The 16947-nt window shown below is 40.3% G+C and overlaps 1 protein-coding gene across 1 annotated transcript in view; it reads left to right on the plus strand.

The window, feature by feature from the left end:
• Positions 1-9636: 9636 nt before the first annotated feature.
• snta1 (syntrophin, alpha 1) overlaps positions 9637-16947 on the plus strand; it is a 33822-nt gene continuing 26511 nt past the window's right edge. Inside the window, exon 1 of the mRNA XM_044165509.1 lies at positions 9637-10015. Within this exon, the coding sequence (XP_044021444.1) occupies positions 9733-10015 (283 nt within the window). The 5' untranslated portion in view covers positions 9637-9732. The remainder of the gene's footprint in view (positions 10016-16947) is intronic.

A 16947-nucleotide genomic window follows, 5' to 3' on the forward strand; every position in this document is an offset into this window, starting at 1 on the left:
TAGATGCTGGCTGAGAAGTTTGTGAGCTATACCACCCCCATACACACACACAGCCGCCCACATATGCCACACGCTCCTGCCCCCCCCCAGACTCCCAGCCTCCCATCCTCCACCCTGCAGGGCTGCCACCTGCTCTCTGCAGCATGCTGCACAGCTGCTCTGCTACAATAACAAATCAAGGTCCACGGTGGCAGGCAGGAGTCATTACCTACAGCTCCTGCTATGGAAGAGCAAGGAGCCATCAGCTACCGTCTCTGTGTGTGGGGAACACAGGTTTCCCCCCTTTTTTGTGTAAAGCAAGGGGCCAAGGGCCAGTAATTGTTCTGATGTGGAGCAGAGGATCAGGGGGTGCTACAGTTTGGGGACACAGAGTCACTACTTGCTGTGTCAGTGTCAGGAGCAAGTCACATGCTGCTGACTGTGCTATTTCATAAACAATGAAAGACAGAGAAAATACAATAATGATATTTCCAACAATGCATGATCAGATCCCTCCTTAAAATATATATATATATATATTACCATAATCTATTATTGAGCAATTGTTTAAGTAAACATTTCCACATCCACAAATTCTATTGGATATGAAATAAATTAATCAACAAGAAGGTAGTACGTTTGACTATTTAAAGCAATTTTTATTTTAAACAAATGCTTACTTTTCAAATTCAAATATTGTTTTGTTTTTTTGTCACTTACAGTGGGTGGAATTTCTTTTATCAGTGTCATTAAAATAACACAATACACCTATCACAGTGAATGAGCTCTGTGTCCAAATAATGTTTTGAGTAGCCTATCCATTGGAATCTTGCACTAAATGAATCCACTTGCTTGCCAAGTGTACTGAAAGCATTAAATTAAAATGTAAAGCATGACAAACTACATCAGAAAGGTACAATCAACAGATGAGGTATGGGTATCAAAGTTTACAAGTACTGATAGAGGAAGATGTAGAGGAAAAATATTAGATACAGTTTGCTTTGGAGAAAATTAAGTAAACTGAAAGTTACCTAGTGTTATTATTAAAATGTTGCCAGTGCCTACTGTCTTAATGAAAAGGGGAGACTCTGTAGTTCCACATTACCACCCACCTAGTCTCCAGCAGGTGCAAGCAGTACATGGAAGAACACAAGACACAGTAACATGAAACAGACAATGTTACTGTGATATCTTGAATAACAATGACAATTTTTTCTTGGTAAAATATTTCAGAGAAATGACTACTCCATCTCAGACAGGACACTTTACTTCATCAAGGTTTTAATCATTTATTGCATCAATAACATGCATTTTAATCGGCCATTGTGCCTCTGCTTGTGATCTTTGAACAAATCTGTGCAACGGGAGAGTTAAGGTACTGGGAAGCATGCAGCAAAGAATCAGCAGTGGTGTACGCATGTAAACCTATTTATATGGGTCACCTGGTTGTTTGAGTTACATTGTGGCTATATGATTGGACAGTATGCACGGAATGTGACTTTTAAGTTACTTCTGTGCTTGCATGAACTACCACAAGTCTCCATTGCAGACACATTTCTTATTTCAAATAACCCAATTTCTGCATCACAGCATAATCTTTTATTATTTCAACATGTAACTCCATCAATCAGTGTAATATAAATCCATATGTGTAGTATGTGTTCAGTGAATCACTCATACAATGAATCAATCCAGACTAAACCTTTGATTGTGACAACAATGTCCTATCTAACTCATCTTGTCAACCAGCTCGGTGACAGGTTAACAAAGAGATGACTAGTCAGTTAGCAGGAGGCTGAAGTCAAAGAAGAAACAGGCTCAGTCGGTGGTGGGATTTGCTGTGGCCATTATGGTCCCTCAGTGTGACAGCTGGCCATTGCCCCCCTTGATCGCCTTTCAGCGTCTTTGTCACAGCCCCTTTAATCACACCAGCAGGACTGTTACACAGCAAATCAGCTGACCTGGCTGACTGTCTGTTTGTACAAAGTTTTTACAAGATGCAACCCTCTCCCACAATCCCCAAGAATTTTCAACATGCAAACGGATGATGGAAGATGTACAGCCTATACGAAAAGTCTAGGTCACTGACAGTGGTTCTTCATATGGACAAATTAAAGCAGCTATAATCATTTTTATATTTCACCACATTGTTTTGGTTTTTCCGCTCTCGTAGTGGTGTAGCAGGCAGCTGTTTTCAGCAAATGCTAAAAACCCATTGTAACCTAGCTGCCCAGCACCTAACAGCAGAGAGACAAAGTTAGCAACTAGGAGCAGGTGAACATAGTGGAGCATTCAGCAGCTGAAGAGCTGGATAATTCCCTCAGGAGTTAGAGCTAAAAAAGTGAATATTGGACTGCAAACACAACTCCAAATGAATGCTAATGTTGCTCTATATCTGCTGGATGTGTAAATAGGCAACTGTTTGCTAACACGCCACATCAACTTATGTTGAGATAATATGTCAGCATTATATTCACAACGCTCAAGTGGCCAAAAAATCTGTTATTGCAGGTATAAATTGAGCAAAATTTCACAACCAGTGAATTTGCTTGTGAAGGTAAAGTAAATTGTGTAATGTTTCACATGGCGTTCAACTTTGATGAACTATGACAAATTGCAAACTGTTTTGAGAGTGCTAACCTTTGAGGGAATGAAGAGAACTGGAGAGTTCAAAATGGAGGTAGCTGTAATATTAGCTGTGTCAAACAACCTGCGCTTTTAGTCTACGTCACCAAGCCTCAAGCACCACCCATTTTGAGAGAACGCACAAATGGATTTTATGGTGCTAATTTCTGGAGTGACAGCACACTAAAAAAATCACTCTGTATTTTTCAGAAACCATGCTGTGGAGAAGCTGCAGGTCTTGCTCCCATCCTGACCCCACACATGTACTCCTCAGCCTCAAGAGGAACTGGCTGCCCCTCCTCTCTGCTGACAAGTTAAGTAATCACTACCTTGGAGTGATCTGACAGTGCCAACAACACTGTGAAAAGATGCCATGAATATATGAGCCCACACATTTAACCTTCGCAACCCTGCTCACTTACCCTCTCCACTGTACAGCGGTTGACCTGACAGATTCTTAATTCCGTGAAGGAATGTTTTCTCCAATTATTTTCTCTTTCACTTCACTGTACTCACTGATTCAAGAGGGGGCAAGTCATTAGCTGGGACTGTTTACCCTACTTTCTCAGCAGTCGTGCCATCTGCGTGAGCTCTGTAGGTTGCATAAGGCCTGGCAGATATGACACCTCCACAAAACCTGTTCCCTTTTATCCATTGTTTCAGCCTGCTCCTTCCAATATTATCGTTTCTTTCCCCTGTGCCTTCTCTCTTATTCTCACTGTTGGCTTTCCATGATTTCCCTCTCTTCACCAATTGTCTTTTCATGATTTATTTCTCCTCACCTATTGTACATCTCCCTCATCCTCTATCTCTCTTCTCCCCTCCTCTCCTTTCCTCCTGCTCCTGTCACCCCCAACAGCTGACAGACCAGACCCTGCCTGGTGGTGACACTTCGCCCACGCTGACCCGAGCCAGATCACTAGTCCATGTGGGAGCCAGAGCCAGGGCCAAGGCCAGGGTTTCTGCTGAGGGGGGGCAGAGGCCAGCAAGATGGCTCTAGTCATCATAATCATTCATTGCCTGCTGGTCCTTCTGTCCTCTGCCTCCTCCCACTCCTCCTGCTTTTTTGTCCTCTTCATGTCAGGGCCACACGGCACGCGTATCAGCTGAGCCCAGGATGGTCGGAGTCAACGGGGTCAGGTGGCAGACGCCTGGTTAATTCTCCTGAGGCTGCAGAATGCTCGCGTCAGCTCACACAAACGGACAAATGCACAGATAGAGACAAACACACATGCATTCTCACAGATACACATTCACGGTATTCAATGCACAAAATAAGACAGACTGTGCGGACTGTAGATAGAGCATGATATTATTAGCAAGAGCTAAATTGTTGGGGAGTTTGATGAGGGTGATAGGGCATTAGGTCTGTCAGACAAACAGATAGATCGGCATTAAGAAGGAGGAGGGGAAGATTATAAACACATGGCCAGATGGAGAGAGAGATAGCCCTATTATGTAGATCCTTCCATCCCTCAGCCCTGTCTCCTCTTCTCTGCTTGGATTCCTCATGCATATATACCTTTACATTATTCAGTAGGTTATAATGAGAGTAACTGAACGTGGTGGGGGTTAAAAAAAAAGGTCGCTGGGCGGTTTAGACGGCAGAAGGTGGGCCACAGGTGTACAAGCCTGAGACATATTCTTCTGTTTGACCTCTCATTATCACCCCCAAGTTCTCATTCATTATAATCCTATGTCCTCGGGTGTTTAGGGAGCAGCGTGGTGTGTCTGTCTACTGCAGTCTGTTCACTGCACAGTCTGTCATTCATATTTTGAGAATAAATTATTCCATATTTTTTAATCTATTGTCTGCTCATCTGTTTGTCTGTTTCGTGCTCTGTCCATCTGTGTTTCTGTCGTTTGCCCCATTTCCGATCTTTTTCTCCCCACTCTGCTCTTTTGACCACATTTCCAGTGACTTTTCTAATGGCCTGGCAGGTGCTTATCAATTCCATGATTTCCAGCTGCTCGTCACTCATCTGACTATCACTTTTGACTGAAATGTTTTTAAAACCCTATTGTCACATCTGCATATCTCTCCTTTCTCTCAGAATCTATTCATCTTTTTGGCTGTGATCAGTTCATCTCTCTATTTATCCACCAGCCTGTCCTGGACGGCCTGTCGAGGAGAGGTCTGGTCTGTTGTTACAGAGGAACAGGTGGGGCAGGCTAACAGTCAGAGCAGGCTTGAATCACACACACACACACGCAAGCTGCAGGGAGGCAGGCAGTCAGCCGCTCAGACACTGGCCCATATGGTAGACCTCTGGAGCTGTTGCCCTTTGCAGAGTAGGGGAGGGATAGATGGAGGGATGCAGAGATGGTTGAAGGATGGCAGGAGCAGGAGGAGGCAGTGGGAAGTGGGGGAGGTTGAAATTAATCAGCAGGCCACCCCAACTGTCCACTGTCTTTGGGGAGTTGAGACATGCATATATGTGGCTGATTGAACCGGGGGTGGGTGGGGTGGGTACGGCAAGTGGAGGGGTTGTAGTGTGTTCACTTGTTTGTGTGTGTGTGTGTGTACTTTACTGCACCTTGACATAAGTGTTATTTTTTACTTTTTAATTTGACTTGATTTAGCCTATTTAATAGATATACAAACATTCTTTAATATGTTCTTTTGAACCCCCATTGCATTAACCTGAGCACATCCCATAAACCCTAAATATTTACACAAATAAATAATTAAGAAATTCTTTTTAATGGGAAAATAAAAAGACATAAATTAATCAATTGTATGTAATGTAAAATGTTTTCTATGTGGCCATAAAGTTATTTTTTCTAAACCTCTGCTTATACTTTACATTTTTTGTCATTTGTATTCTGTTACATGTTAATTTTCGCTTCATTCAATCACAGGTTTTCATGGTGGAAGAAGTATTCAGATCTCTCAAAAGTAAAAGTACTTGTTATGTATAATTGTCCCTTTCAGAATATTATATTACATATTTTATATTATTGGATTGTTTTTATTGATGCATGTTAATGTCGTTGCTGATTGAGGTGGTGATCATTTTAAATATTTCATATACTGATGGGTATAAATCTATTAACAATGCCTATAAGATGGTCATTATTATTTTGTATGTAAAATCTTAATGTGTAGAGTAACTAGTAGCTGTCAAATAAATGTAATAAATGTAAGTTAAGTAGCAGTACCTCAAAATTGTACTTAAGGAACTGTACTTAATTGTTATACACAAAGCATGAGGTAACTCTACACTACTGTTAAGTTTAGTACCAAATGGCAGATACAGTATATTGTGCAATACCCTTTGTTAGAATATACTGTAGTGCAAATCATCATCAATGACACATTTTTTGTTGTTTTGGCTCTGTACCCCACAGCACAATTGGATTTGACATGAAACAACGGCCATGAGGTTAAAGTCCTGATGTTAGTTTTAGTGCAATTTGGGGATTTCTATATCCATACTGGCTCAACAGTGTGAGGTCATAAGGGGACATACAATGTGGCTGTGGCTACGAGTCCCACATTGTTCATCCAATATGGATGTAAATACCTTCAAACACCCTTAAAGCCAAAAATCAGCACTTTAACCTCAGTTATTGTTTCATCTAAAGTCAACATGCTGGAAAACAATAGGAAATGTGTCACTGCCCAAATATTTATGGAAAGCACTGTACATATGTTTCCATATGACAAAACACTTTTTAGTACTATACATGACTACATCAACTCCAAACTACAAATGTGTTTTCTATGAGAGGACATCTATTCTTTTGTGTTTGAGAGATCCTTACAAATCTGTTTGTTCTATTCATTGAAGCTTTGAAAAAATTAAAGCCTGGAACTGTGAAAGATAGGCTGGCCACCTGCCATTCACAACACAAAGGAATAGACTGACAGATGTATGAGATGAGGTCAGATGGTCAAACACTTCGTCATAATGCTGAACATCATTAGGTAGATGCACTGGTTAAGTCAAGCACTGTCGTTGAAGCCCCCTATTCAGTGTTGCTGAGCTGTTAAATGTGTTGTTCTATACATGTGCTAAACAGTATATCAGTGTTTTTGTCTGAACAAAGAGTTGTATAACAGTGGTGAAAGTTTATGGGGTGACAGGGAAACATGTCAAAAAATAAAATCATTTGTTTCCTCTATTAACTGTATTGAATATTCACCACAATCTCACCTCATCTTGATCGTTTAAAAAAAAAACAGTCTGTCTGAATCTGAAATTGATTTCTATGGCCACTAGAGGGCACAAAAACTCCAACAACCTGACAGACATAGACCCGATTATCACCTCTAGAAGTTGTAATGTTAGCAAACAATTACTTACATACACATCCAGCAGACACGTAGCAATTTTAACATATATTTGGAGTCATGTTTGTGGCCACCTAACAAAGGTAAGTTCAATATCCCTTCTCCTTTTAGTTTTTTTGGTTTTCTACCAACTCCTGAGGGAAACATCTGGCTCTTTAGCTAGCTGATTGTCAGCTCAAAGTCAATTAAATGATCCACTGTGTTCACTAGCTAGACGCTAACTTTGTCCATCTGTCATTTGGTGTTGGGCAGGTAGCATAATGTGGGTTTATCATAGTGGCTGGAAAGGGGTTAATAAGAGCGCTGAGACTGAACCATTCACTACATTTGTAGGCCATAACCAAAACGATGAGCTAAAAGAGGCTAAAAAGCTCAACAGACATAAAGAATTGGGTAATAATTCTGAGAGTTTGTCATTTTAGGCAACCCCTTTCACATTAGTATTGTATTCATGTAGTCATTTGATTTTTTGTTAATATAAAAAAGCATTAAATATGTAATGTGTCTCTTGTACAAAATGATTACATTGTTATATTATGCATTATATCTTAATTTGAGTCCAAACAAAAAACAAAAAAACTTCCATGTTCTCATTGAAGTTGTGTTTTTAACTACTAGACAAGGTTCATCACAACATTTATATCCAAAGTAATTTTGAATATCTATCTATTTATTTATTCATTCATTTACACATTTTAAATCAATTAAACCAGCTTTTTAAGCAAGTACTCAAATCAGCCATCACTAACAAAATGTTTATGTGTCACATAGTCTATGCAGTATATTACATATGAATATCCATTTGTAATCACACTGCTCTTATTAGTAAAGACAATAATTGTAGTGGCTTGAGCAGTTAGATGTAAATATCTTACCAAACTTTAAATGAAAAAAAAAATGTTTATAAAAACAAGGCCTCTTCTGCCAGTCAAAAAACCTTCAAAGTCTTTAACTCCTTGAGTAAAAAAATGTCTTTAATGTTTTCTAAATTAATATTTCTTTAAAACCTACATGAGTTCTATGCAGAGTTGTTTGTTTAAAGATGCATGCATTTTAGTGGACATATGGTTGGATACATAAACTTAATAACTGTGGTGCATTTAATCCTGGGACAGATTGTGGTGGTGTGATGTTAGTTGATGATAAAGTAATTGTTTTGTTAATCTTATGCTCAAGAGGTGACATGTATTATTATCAATCTGTGAAAAAAACATGTGCCTTAACAAGGTCAAATAGATTACAGCCAGCCTAGTTTTAGATCAGAAGAGACAAATGATGCTGATATCTAGCAGAAAGTCAGAAATGTTGCCAAATATCTGCGTCACATTCAAAAAGATGCCCTTGTCTGGCACCAAGCTACTTAAATTTGTCTGTTGGTCTTGAAGTAATGGAGCCATTTAATCACTAGGGGGAGACCGGAGATTGGTAACCAACCCATTCAAAGTCTGTGTTGAGCAGAATATTCAGTTTGTAGCCTGCACATTATGTTCAATGGATGCATGAAATTCAGTTACAGGAAATACATCTACAACTCAGTATATACCAAAGCAAACATTAACCAATTATACATTAATGCAGTAGTTTAGGTAGGGGTAGTCTATCTGCTTCATTTATAAGGAGGTTTTAGAAACAGATGAGAAACCATCTTTATGGGTTGAGGGCAATTTTCAGTCGATGTTCCAAACTTGTTTTCATTAAGGAAGCAATTGCCCCTCGCCAACCCACCCAGAAGAGTGTTTTCTAAAATTGGGTGCTGGAACTTATTTTCTGTGTCACCTGTTGTGAAGCAGATGCAGCACAGGCTGCCACACACACGGCTGAAGGGCTGTCAGATTACTTGCAGATGCAATAGAGCATAGGAAATGTGGACTACTTCATCAGCTTGTTTCAGTGACTCACACATGTTCTTAATGTCTACTCTGCGCAATTAACTGCACCTCTGCTGAGTCACCAAGACGGTGCAATACTTATCCATTTTGAGTTGGAGTCAAGACCAAGACCAAATGTCTTAGTCATAGTGAATTACTGCTGAAATCATAGCTTTTTACAAATCTGTTTCAAACATATATTAGACAGCATTTTCAGTGTTTTCCATATTATTTGAAATATAGATTATTGAACGAAAAGCAGAAAGGTTACAACTAGAGGTTTGCAGTGTATGTCTGAGGCTGAATTATTGCAAATCAAATAAATGGATTTGCTTGACAGATCGGACTGATGGAAGGTGGAATCGGTTCAGAGAGAACATCTGTTGTCAACATCACATCCATTGTGAGTATGTTTTCAGTCAGCAGAGTTCAAACTAAATGTTGTGGATTTCAAGCCTGATATGAGCTCTATCCACTGGAAAGGCAAAGCAGTACCTCTGGCCTGGTAAGCACTACTGATTTTATTTTCTTCATGACAGAACGTCTGTATATATCAGTGCAGTGATTTTGTGTCTGTTGGGCACATTGCAAATTAGATCTGTGATCTGAGCCCGGGTGGTTCAATGCACTTGAAATAAATAAATAAATGAATGAATCAAAACTTAATTATGTGTGACTCAACAGCACACAGTTCATTAATGGAGGGACTCAACAAGAAGCTCTTTGAACTTTGAGTGTGTGTGTCAACACCGTTGCTAATCGTATCACCCTCAATTAACTACTTCTTACTACGGGATAAACTTCTGTGGAGGGGGACAAAGTCGGGGGGCGAAGGAATATATTGTGTGTGTGTGTGTGTGTGTGTGTGTGTGTGTGTTTGCGCCCCCTACCCCAAACCCTCCACCCCCTATCTCTTTACAGGACTGCCAGCCCGTCTAGAGTTATTCCAGGAATGCGTTGAACATGGCTGCCGCGATGAAGGCGCAGAAAACGGGACTGCTGGAACTTCGAGTGACCGTGGACCGCTGGATCCGGGTGTTGGCCACACTTACCGAGGACACGCTCACGGTAAACCCCGGGGAGGGTGCCGAGGAGCCCGCGAAGCCCAACCCGAGTCCTGCCGGTGCTATCAATGGAGACCCCCCGAACCTTTGCTCGTCCCCTGTCCCAGAAACCATCACCAACGTGAAGCGCACCGTGCGAGTTACCAAGCAAGATGTTGGAGGACTCGGAATCAGTATCAAAGGTAAGACAGTTTAAATCAGTAACATCAAAACGGCTAACTTCATAAACGGCGAGTCAGTGTCCGTTAACACAAGTTTTAGCTAGGAGTTTGAGTGCAGTTACTGTCAACGAGGGCGAAAACACAACCGTCGACTTGTCAGTTAACGTTAACTTCAAATTGACCGTTAAATCCCATAAATGTGCGATAAAGTCCACTTGTCTAGGAGGTTTTGTCAAGACAAATTCGTATTTTAACTCACACTTAGCTAATACATTTAGGGCCGTTGTTTACACAGAGAAAAAATGACAGCTGTGATTATCTCAAGCCGTGCCTCACCTCAACGGGGAACCATTTCAGAGAGTCATCGGAGATGGCAATTAGCTTCTGTCGGGTAACGTTAGACTAACGTTAGGTAACGCTATCTGACTGTGCACACAACCCTAATAAACGGTGAAATTCAAACTAACTTAGTTAAGTTAAGAAAAGGAGGAAACCACATGTTATTTTATGCTACGTAGTACTCGTAAAAAAAATATCCTCAATTTCCGTGATACATTACAAAATAAGATGCTTCTTTCCTGAAAAACACATGCAAACAAGTAACGGTCTTTAGAGAACTCCTAAGAGTTGCCAATAATGTATTTAACTCTTAATACCAATCGTCGTTTTTGTTCTGGATTTTTTTTTATTTGAGTTATTTATGGGTCCAATAGACTCACCAAAGCCAGAGGATAACGTTAAAATGAGGCTCATCTACTTCCAACAGGGTCCCAACATGTTGTAAACCAAGGCAAACAAAAACACAACAGCCGTTAGCAACTGTTGGCAGTTGTTTTGTGTTATAAAACTCATCTTTTATCTAATTTTAATTTTGAGCCATATATTTGAAGGGTGCTTACACCTGCAATAAAAAGAGAATTGTCATGTCAGTGAATGGTATGGCTGTGAGGGCTAGTAATTAAGTACTGTACAGGTGAAAGTTGAGTCACAGAAACAAGAGTAAATCAATCACTGTTTCTGCACAATATAAACTACTTTGGCTAAAAGAACTTTTTTGCTGATTAACTTTGTCTATGAATGAGCAAAGATGAGCAGCTCCATATACCCCACTGCTGCTACATAGTTACACCAGCATTGCTCCTATAACCTGTCAATGGGAAAAAGGTTGTGACCTCTCCATATCTTACAAGCCAGGCTTGCATACCTGTGTACTGTGCAGCGGCTGATAAAAGCCTTTTCCTTGTCCTGTTTCCTCGACCTGCAGCAACAGGCTATTATCGCAGTAGTGATCTCAATGTGAAGAAGACTAGAAGGGTTGAGCATTGGGAAGCTATACAAAAGATAAAATGGATAGTGCAGTGATGATGCAGTCTGAGCAATATTTAGATTTTATTTCTTGGAGGTCACCCACATTGTTTTTCAATTATGTTTAGTTCAAATTTGGTTGGCTGTTTGAGCAAGGTAGATTCAAGCCCACATCATTTCTTCATCCCTTTTTACACTGTGTGCTTGCTTTATGATACCCTTTGCATCTTTATATTGCTATTGCAATTTAGTTACCAATTTCATTTTAATCTTCCTGTTGCCCACATTAGGGTTCCATCTCCCTGGCTTAAACTAGACTTGTTTGGGGTTATGATGGTAAAGTTGTGATCTGTGCCACTTACCTTGGGTTGTGATTCATGCACTGTCACAACAATAATGGTGAATAATGGACCTGCATTCTGATATGTACTGTATGTGTAATGTGTTTGAATTTGCATGCATGTGAGTTAAAGCCTCCACCTCCTGACACCACCTGCAGTCTGCATGTATTGACAGGTTATCACTTGGCCACTGGCCGATGCACAGGGTCGATTTGATTGACAGCTGTGGACTCGCACCATTGTCATGGCGCAAAGATGGCTCGTCATTGTAGCTGCTGGTGAAATGCTAATTTTAGCTACCCCACGGCTGCCATCAACAACAACAACAAAGGCGGCCCCTAATGACATACATGTAATGTCCATCTCTGGGGAAATGGGTGGCTTTGAAAATCAGACAGCATGTTATTAAAACAAAATCATAGCTGGCACCCTGCTGGCTTGTCATTGTTGTGATGCCGGTTGTTCAAAGGCGGTGATGAAGAAGGGTGTAGCAGAGAGATAGAAAGAGAAAGGCAAAGGCACAAAGAGCAAACCGTAGATGAAACTGGACATGGAACAAGCCAAAGAGGTCAAATGAAAAGAAAGAAAAATAAAGAGTTAGAAATAGTTAACTGTCAAAAAGAAACAGGGTAAAGCAAATGAAAGAACAGGGCAAAAGTTATTGTGGGCTAGCTGACACCACATTGTGAACAGCTGAGAGGAGCAGCCCACAGCAAGCAGTTGTCATTGGCCAAAGATGAAAGCTATGTGGCTAGGAGTGGATAACTCCACTAGTGTTAATTTTAGGGAGCCCACCCCAGCATGGAGGCAGTCAACCTTTACTCTCACATGTCTAAATTTAAGAAGAGAGGCTAGGAAGCGAGGCTCTAGACAGGCCCACTGGTCAGAGTGAAGTGTGCTTCTGCAGACCTGGGTCTAACACTTTTTATTCTGAGCTACTTAGGTGTGAGCTTGGTGGGTTTTATCACAATGAAAGTCACAGTGACTGCAAGCTTGAGATCAAGCAATTGGTGAACCGTATCACAAAAAACATATTGGGTTTAATAGCTTCCCTGACATTGTTTAAATTGTCCCAATGTGTTCTATCTCCGTGCAAGTTAAAATCAGTGCTAGGACTTTTAGGGCAAATATTATGAAACCATGTTTTGATGCCTCAAACTCTTTTGTCATAGACAACCTCAGATGTGCACATAGACAATGCTCAGGTGCAGTGTTATGTAACTAATCAATTATAAAAGTGTATTCTCTCCTTATGGGGCTGTGCACATTCATCAGCAATATATATAACCACATTATTTTTTTCTGTTGTTTGCTCCAGTGTTCATTGTCACTGCATTGAACTCAGCTGATGAAGTTTGTTGAAGTAAAGTGCTGATCATACTGAATTCTTTGAAAGGAGCATTATCACAACAAACACATTGTTAGCACACACTTACCTAATTAGGTACATGTCAGTGTTGTATAAACCAGTACCATTCATTTACCTGTCATGTAGTGGCTCCACCCCACCTCCACTACCGCCACCCTCCTGTCAACAGTGACAGGCTGCCAGCTGGAGGGTGCTGAACTGTGCTTGACATGAAAAGTTGGAGGAAGAAAGGTAGGGATAGGAAGGGAATATGGAAGGATTAAGGTTTGTGTAGGAGTGGCAGACATGTTGACGGTATTTTACCTACAATATGTCAAGGATGTTTATTCAGCAGTCATGCCAGTAAGAGGTATTTCAGATTGGAAGTAAACCTGAAACTAAAAGGGGGAAAAGGGTTACTGTGTGCAGTACTTTCCGCTGTTGTTGGCCCTTACCTCCTTCAGCTGCCCCATTGTCAGACCTTTAGTTTATCAAAGCAGAAGGTGAAAAAGACCTTCTTTACCATCACTTACATCAAGTCATTTTGTCTCCTTATTGATTCAAATATCGCTTATCTATATGTGCCTACATCATTTTGGTGCAGATGCCAAGTCATTTTGACCCCTATGTCATTCTCTCATCACTTTGACACCGATGTCACCGTCATCCCCCGTCTGACTCAAACGACCAGACTGTCTTCTGTTGTCCAACCATTTACTTTAAATAGATCCTTCACATACATTTCCACCGTTCATCAAGTAAAAGGCGATAGCACTACAGTTGGTAAACTGGGAAGTGCTGTGGTGAGCACTCTATTAACATGGGTTTGGTACATGAGATATTAGCATGTCAGTTTTAATGAAGCTGAAAGGTCGCTGACCATATCCTGCACTGGCAGTCATTGTTGAAGTCTACAAGACCCTAAATCTACCCTGCATCAGTGAGTTTTCAATTCAGTTCATTTTGTAGTTGGATCAGCAGCCCAGCAGTAATGTGGGATGTACTTTATTTCTTTATATCTTGTGCTTTTTTCCAATTTTAAATGTTTCAATCTTCAGTTTAGTGCACATCAGGGTACAATTTTTTGATTTGTTACTGTAAATTCTATAAATACTTGAAATTAATTGGAGCTGTCCTGCTTAATAGACCCAGTAGTCAATAACTGCTGGATGTCTAGTGTTAAAGCTTTAAAGCCTTCATGTAGGCGATGCAGACAATAAGTCTGTGGTTGTGTGTTGCTGATAGTACTATGGAGTCTTGATGCACTGAAAGAGTGGATTATTGAGCATTTTAATTCACTACAGTTTATATGGTTGTGCAGATTGGGGGCAAAGGGAACCTCAAGGTTAGAGAAGCAGCTTGACTGGAAGGTATTCAAATTTAATTCTCAAACCAGCTGGGAAAGTTTGGACGGACCATTTAACTTGACATTCAGTTTTTCCATCTAAATTGTGTTAGATACTGATTAGGGATTTGCTAATAAGTACAGGCTTGTATCAGCATAACTTTAAACAAGCCGTGTCATTACTTTAAATAAGATTCACTTGTAGTCACTTTTTTCTCATATTTAATTTGAGACATTAAGTTTGAAAGCAGCAGCTCTTCTTTTGCAGTGTGGTCATGTCTGTCTCTTTTGCTGACCTACTGGTAGATGAATGGCTCGTAAAAAAGCTTCTACAGTTGGCATGGCATTGTAATGATTGCATTTGTCCCCTGTAAAATCTATTTTATCCTTGATAATATTACTGTTCCTAAGGATGCTACAGTGTGTGGCCAAGTCAGCAAACTTAGTTTTCCACACAGCTGTTTATAATAGCTGTCAAGTACATGTCATTCCTGTGATTGAGTCTCATCCATATAAAATGTGCGACTGGGGGAAAAAAACATTTAGACTTTGCTTTTTTCACAGGATCACTTGCTGCTGACTCATCAACTGAGCTGTCCTTATCAGAATTTTGGGATTGCATTAGCACAGGATGGTCTTTTATTTTGAAAACATAAATTGATAGTTTGTTACAATGTCACCAAAGGACCAAGTGATAAGAGAGCACTGAGCAGACCAACAATTCTTTAGTAATACAATTCCACAGAAAGTCCGTAGTAGTAGAGTTGCAACTGCTCCCCTAGGGTAATGGAAATACACAGTCTACCTACAGAGCCAAATAGTTTGGCTGTCCTTACAAACCCAACACAACAGTCTCCCTTTGTAACAAAGAATTGAATAAGAGTTCAGTTTTTTTAAATGTTTCCTACAAGGTAAACAAGGCAACTTTATTTTTACAGCGCATTTCATATATATGGTAATTGAAAGTGCTTTACATACAAAACAGTGACAATGACTAAAAGTCAAGAAAATAAAAGTGGGGGGGAAAAAACTTTGCAGATCTGAAAATAGCCTAAAACTCAACAATGGTAAACAGATATTCTATTAGCTTTGGCCTACAAGGAGTGAGGTAGAACAGTCTAATAACATTGGCATCCAGTAACTTGAGTTCCTGAGTGGGAATTGTTGGTTCTTCAGCTGCTATCCAAGATGGCAACCATGTTGAAGCATACTCAGATAGAAACCATGGGTTATGCCTAAGAATATAAAGGGCAATATAGTTGATAGTATTGGCTAGCGGTGTTGTGGCAAACACTGTGCTTATATCTTTTTGGTCCTTCTGCAGGGTTATCCATGCCGAGCAGTCAGAAACCACAACCTTGTCTTTCTAGAGTCTTACGGTGTTAGGCACTGGCTAAACCTGACCATCATATGATGGTCTCCTGTCTCCCCCACTGATGAGCAGTTTCCAGTATTTTATTAATTTAGTTCTTATCTGACAGTAACAGCTCCACTTCTAACTACAGCTGCATGCATACTGTGTGCTACAGTACTTGAACAGAGACAGAATATTGGTGCTTGAAAGATTAGGTACAGTATGCAGAGTGTATGGACTATCCATTGCAAGTTGTGTGCTTTTCTTTTGCACTGAACAGAACTCTATATGGTTGTCTTTGTTATGCAAAAGTCTGCAAATTGTCTTTATGCCCCTCTGCCAAATTCCAGTGCATTTATTAAATTTAAAGATTCAAAACAGTTATTCAAGTTTAGGATTTTTCTAGATATTCTGATTAAAAGTTTGATGACATATATTGATGATAACACCACTAACATTGCTGAAGGTTCCCCTTCACCTCATCTCCACTTTAAAATTCCTATCAACACATCATGATTCAGACACTCAGTATGTACAGGGCATCACCTCACTTCTAATACTCAGTCATGCAGGAAACAACTATCTGATGCCACAGAGCGGTCAAGTAGCTGGTAAATCCCCCTTTCTCAAACTTGAACAGTATAGCGATTGACATGCATAGTAGGAGTGTGTCAGCTCAGCCCTGGTGGTTCTTTTTTAAGAGCACCAGGCTGTGGCCTCCAAAGAAAGATACATGAGTTAAATCCCAAGGAATCACCCAGAGGAAGAAACCTGTGGAAGATGTATTTGAAATTAATTAAATGTAATCCTCTTTTAGATCATTTCTCACTAGCCTGAAGGCCACAGTCCAACTACCAGCTGACATTAATGACGATATTTCTCATGAAGAGTGGAAGCCCACGGCAAGAGGCACATCCGTCAGCTTACTAGCTGACCTTCATTTAACGAGAGAGCGAGGGAGAGGAAGAGATTGGAAACTGCAGAAGTTAATACAGGAGGGTAATCGCTGCTGCCTGTGTCTGTCCTCATATGCGCTGTGCAGTTTAGGTGACTGAAGTCACCTTAAATGCTCAGATATGAGGACTGCAGTGGTTGGAATCAAAATAGGTGAAGTACAGCTACTTATCTGTCTCAGAGTTTTCTTATTGTAAACTAAGTTGGTTACATATGACATGTAGTTACTGGACAGTTAGTTAAAACAGTGACATCTTAGCATCCTTATACGAACACTCTGATTCAAAACATACAGTTACTGACAAT

This window comes from Siniperca chuatsi, linkage group LG2 (genome assembly GCF_020085105.1).
Source record: "Siniperca chuatsi isolate FFG_IHB_CAS linkage group LG2, ASM2008510v1, whole genome shotgun sequence".
NCBI lineage: Eukaryota > Metazoa > Chordata > Actinopteri > Centrarchiformes > Sinipercidae > Siniperca > Siniperca chuatsi.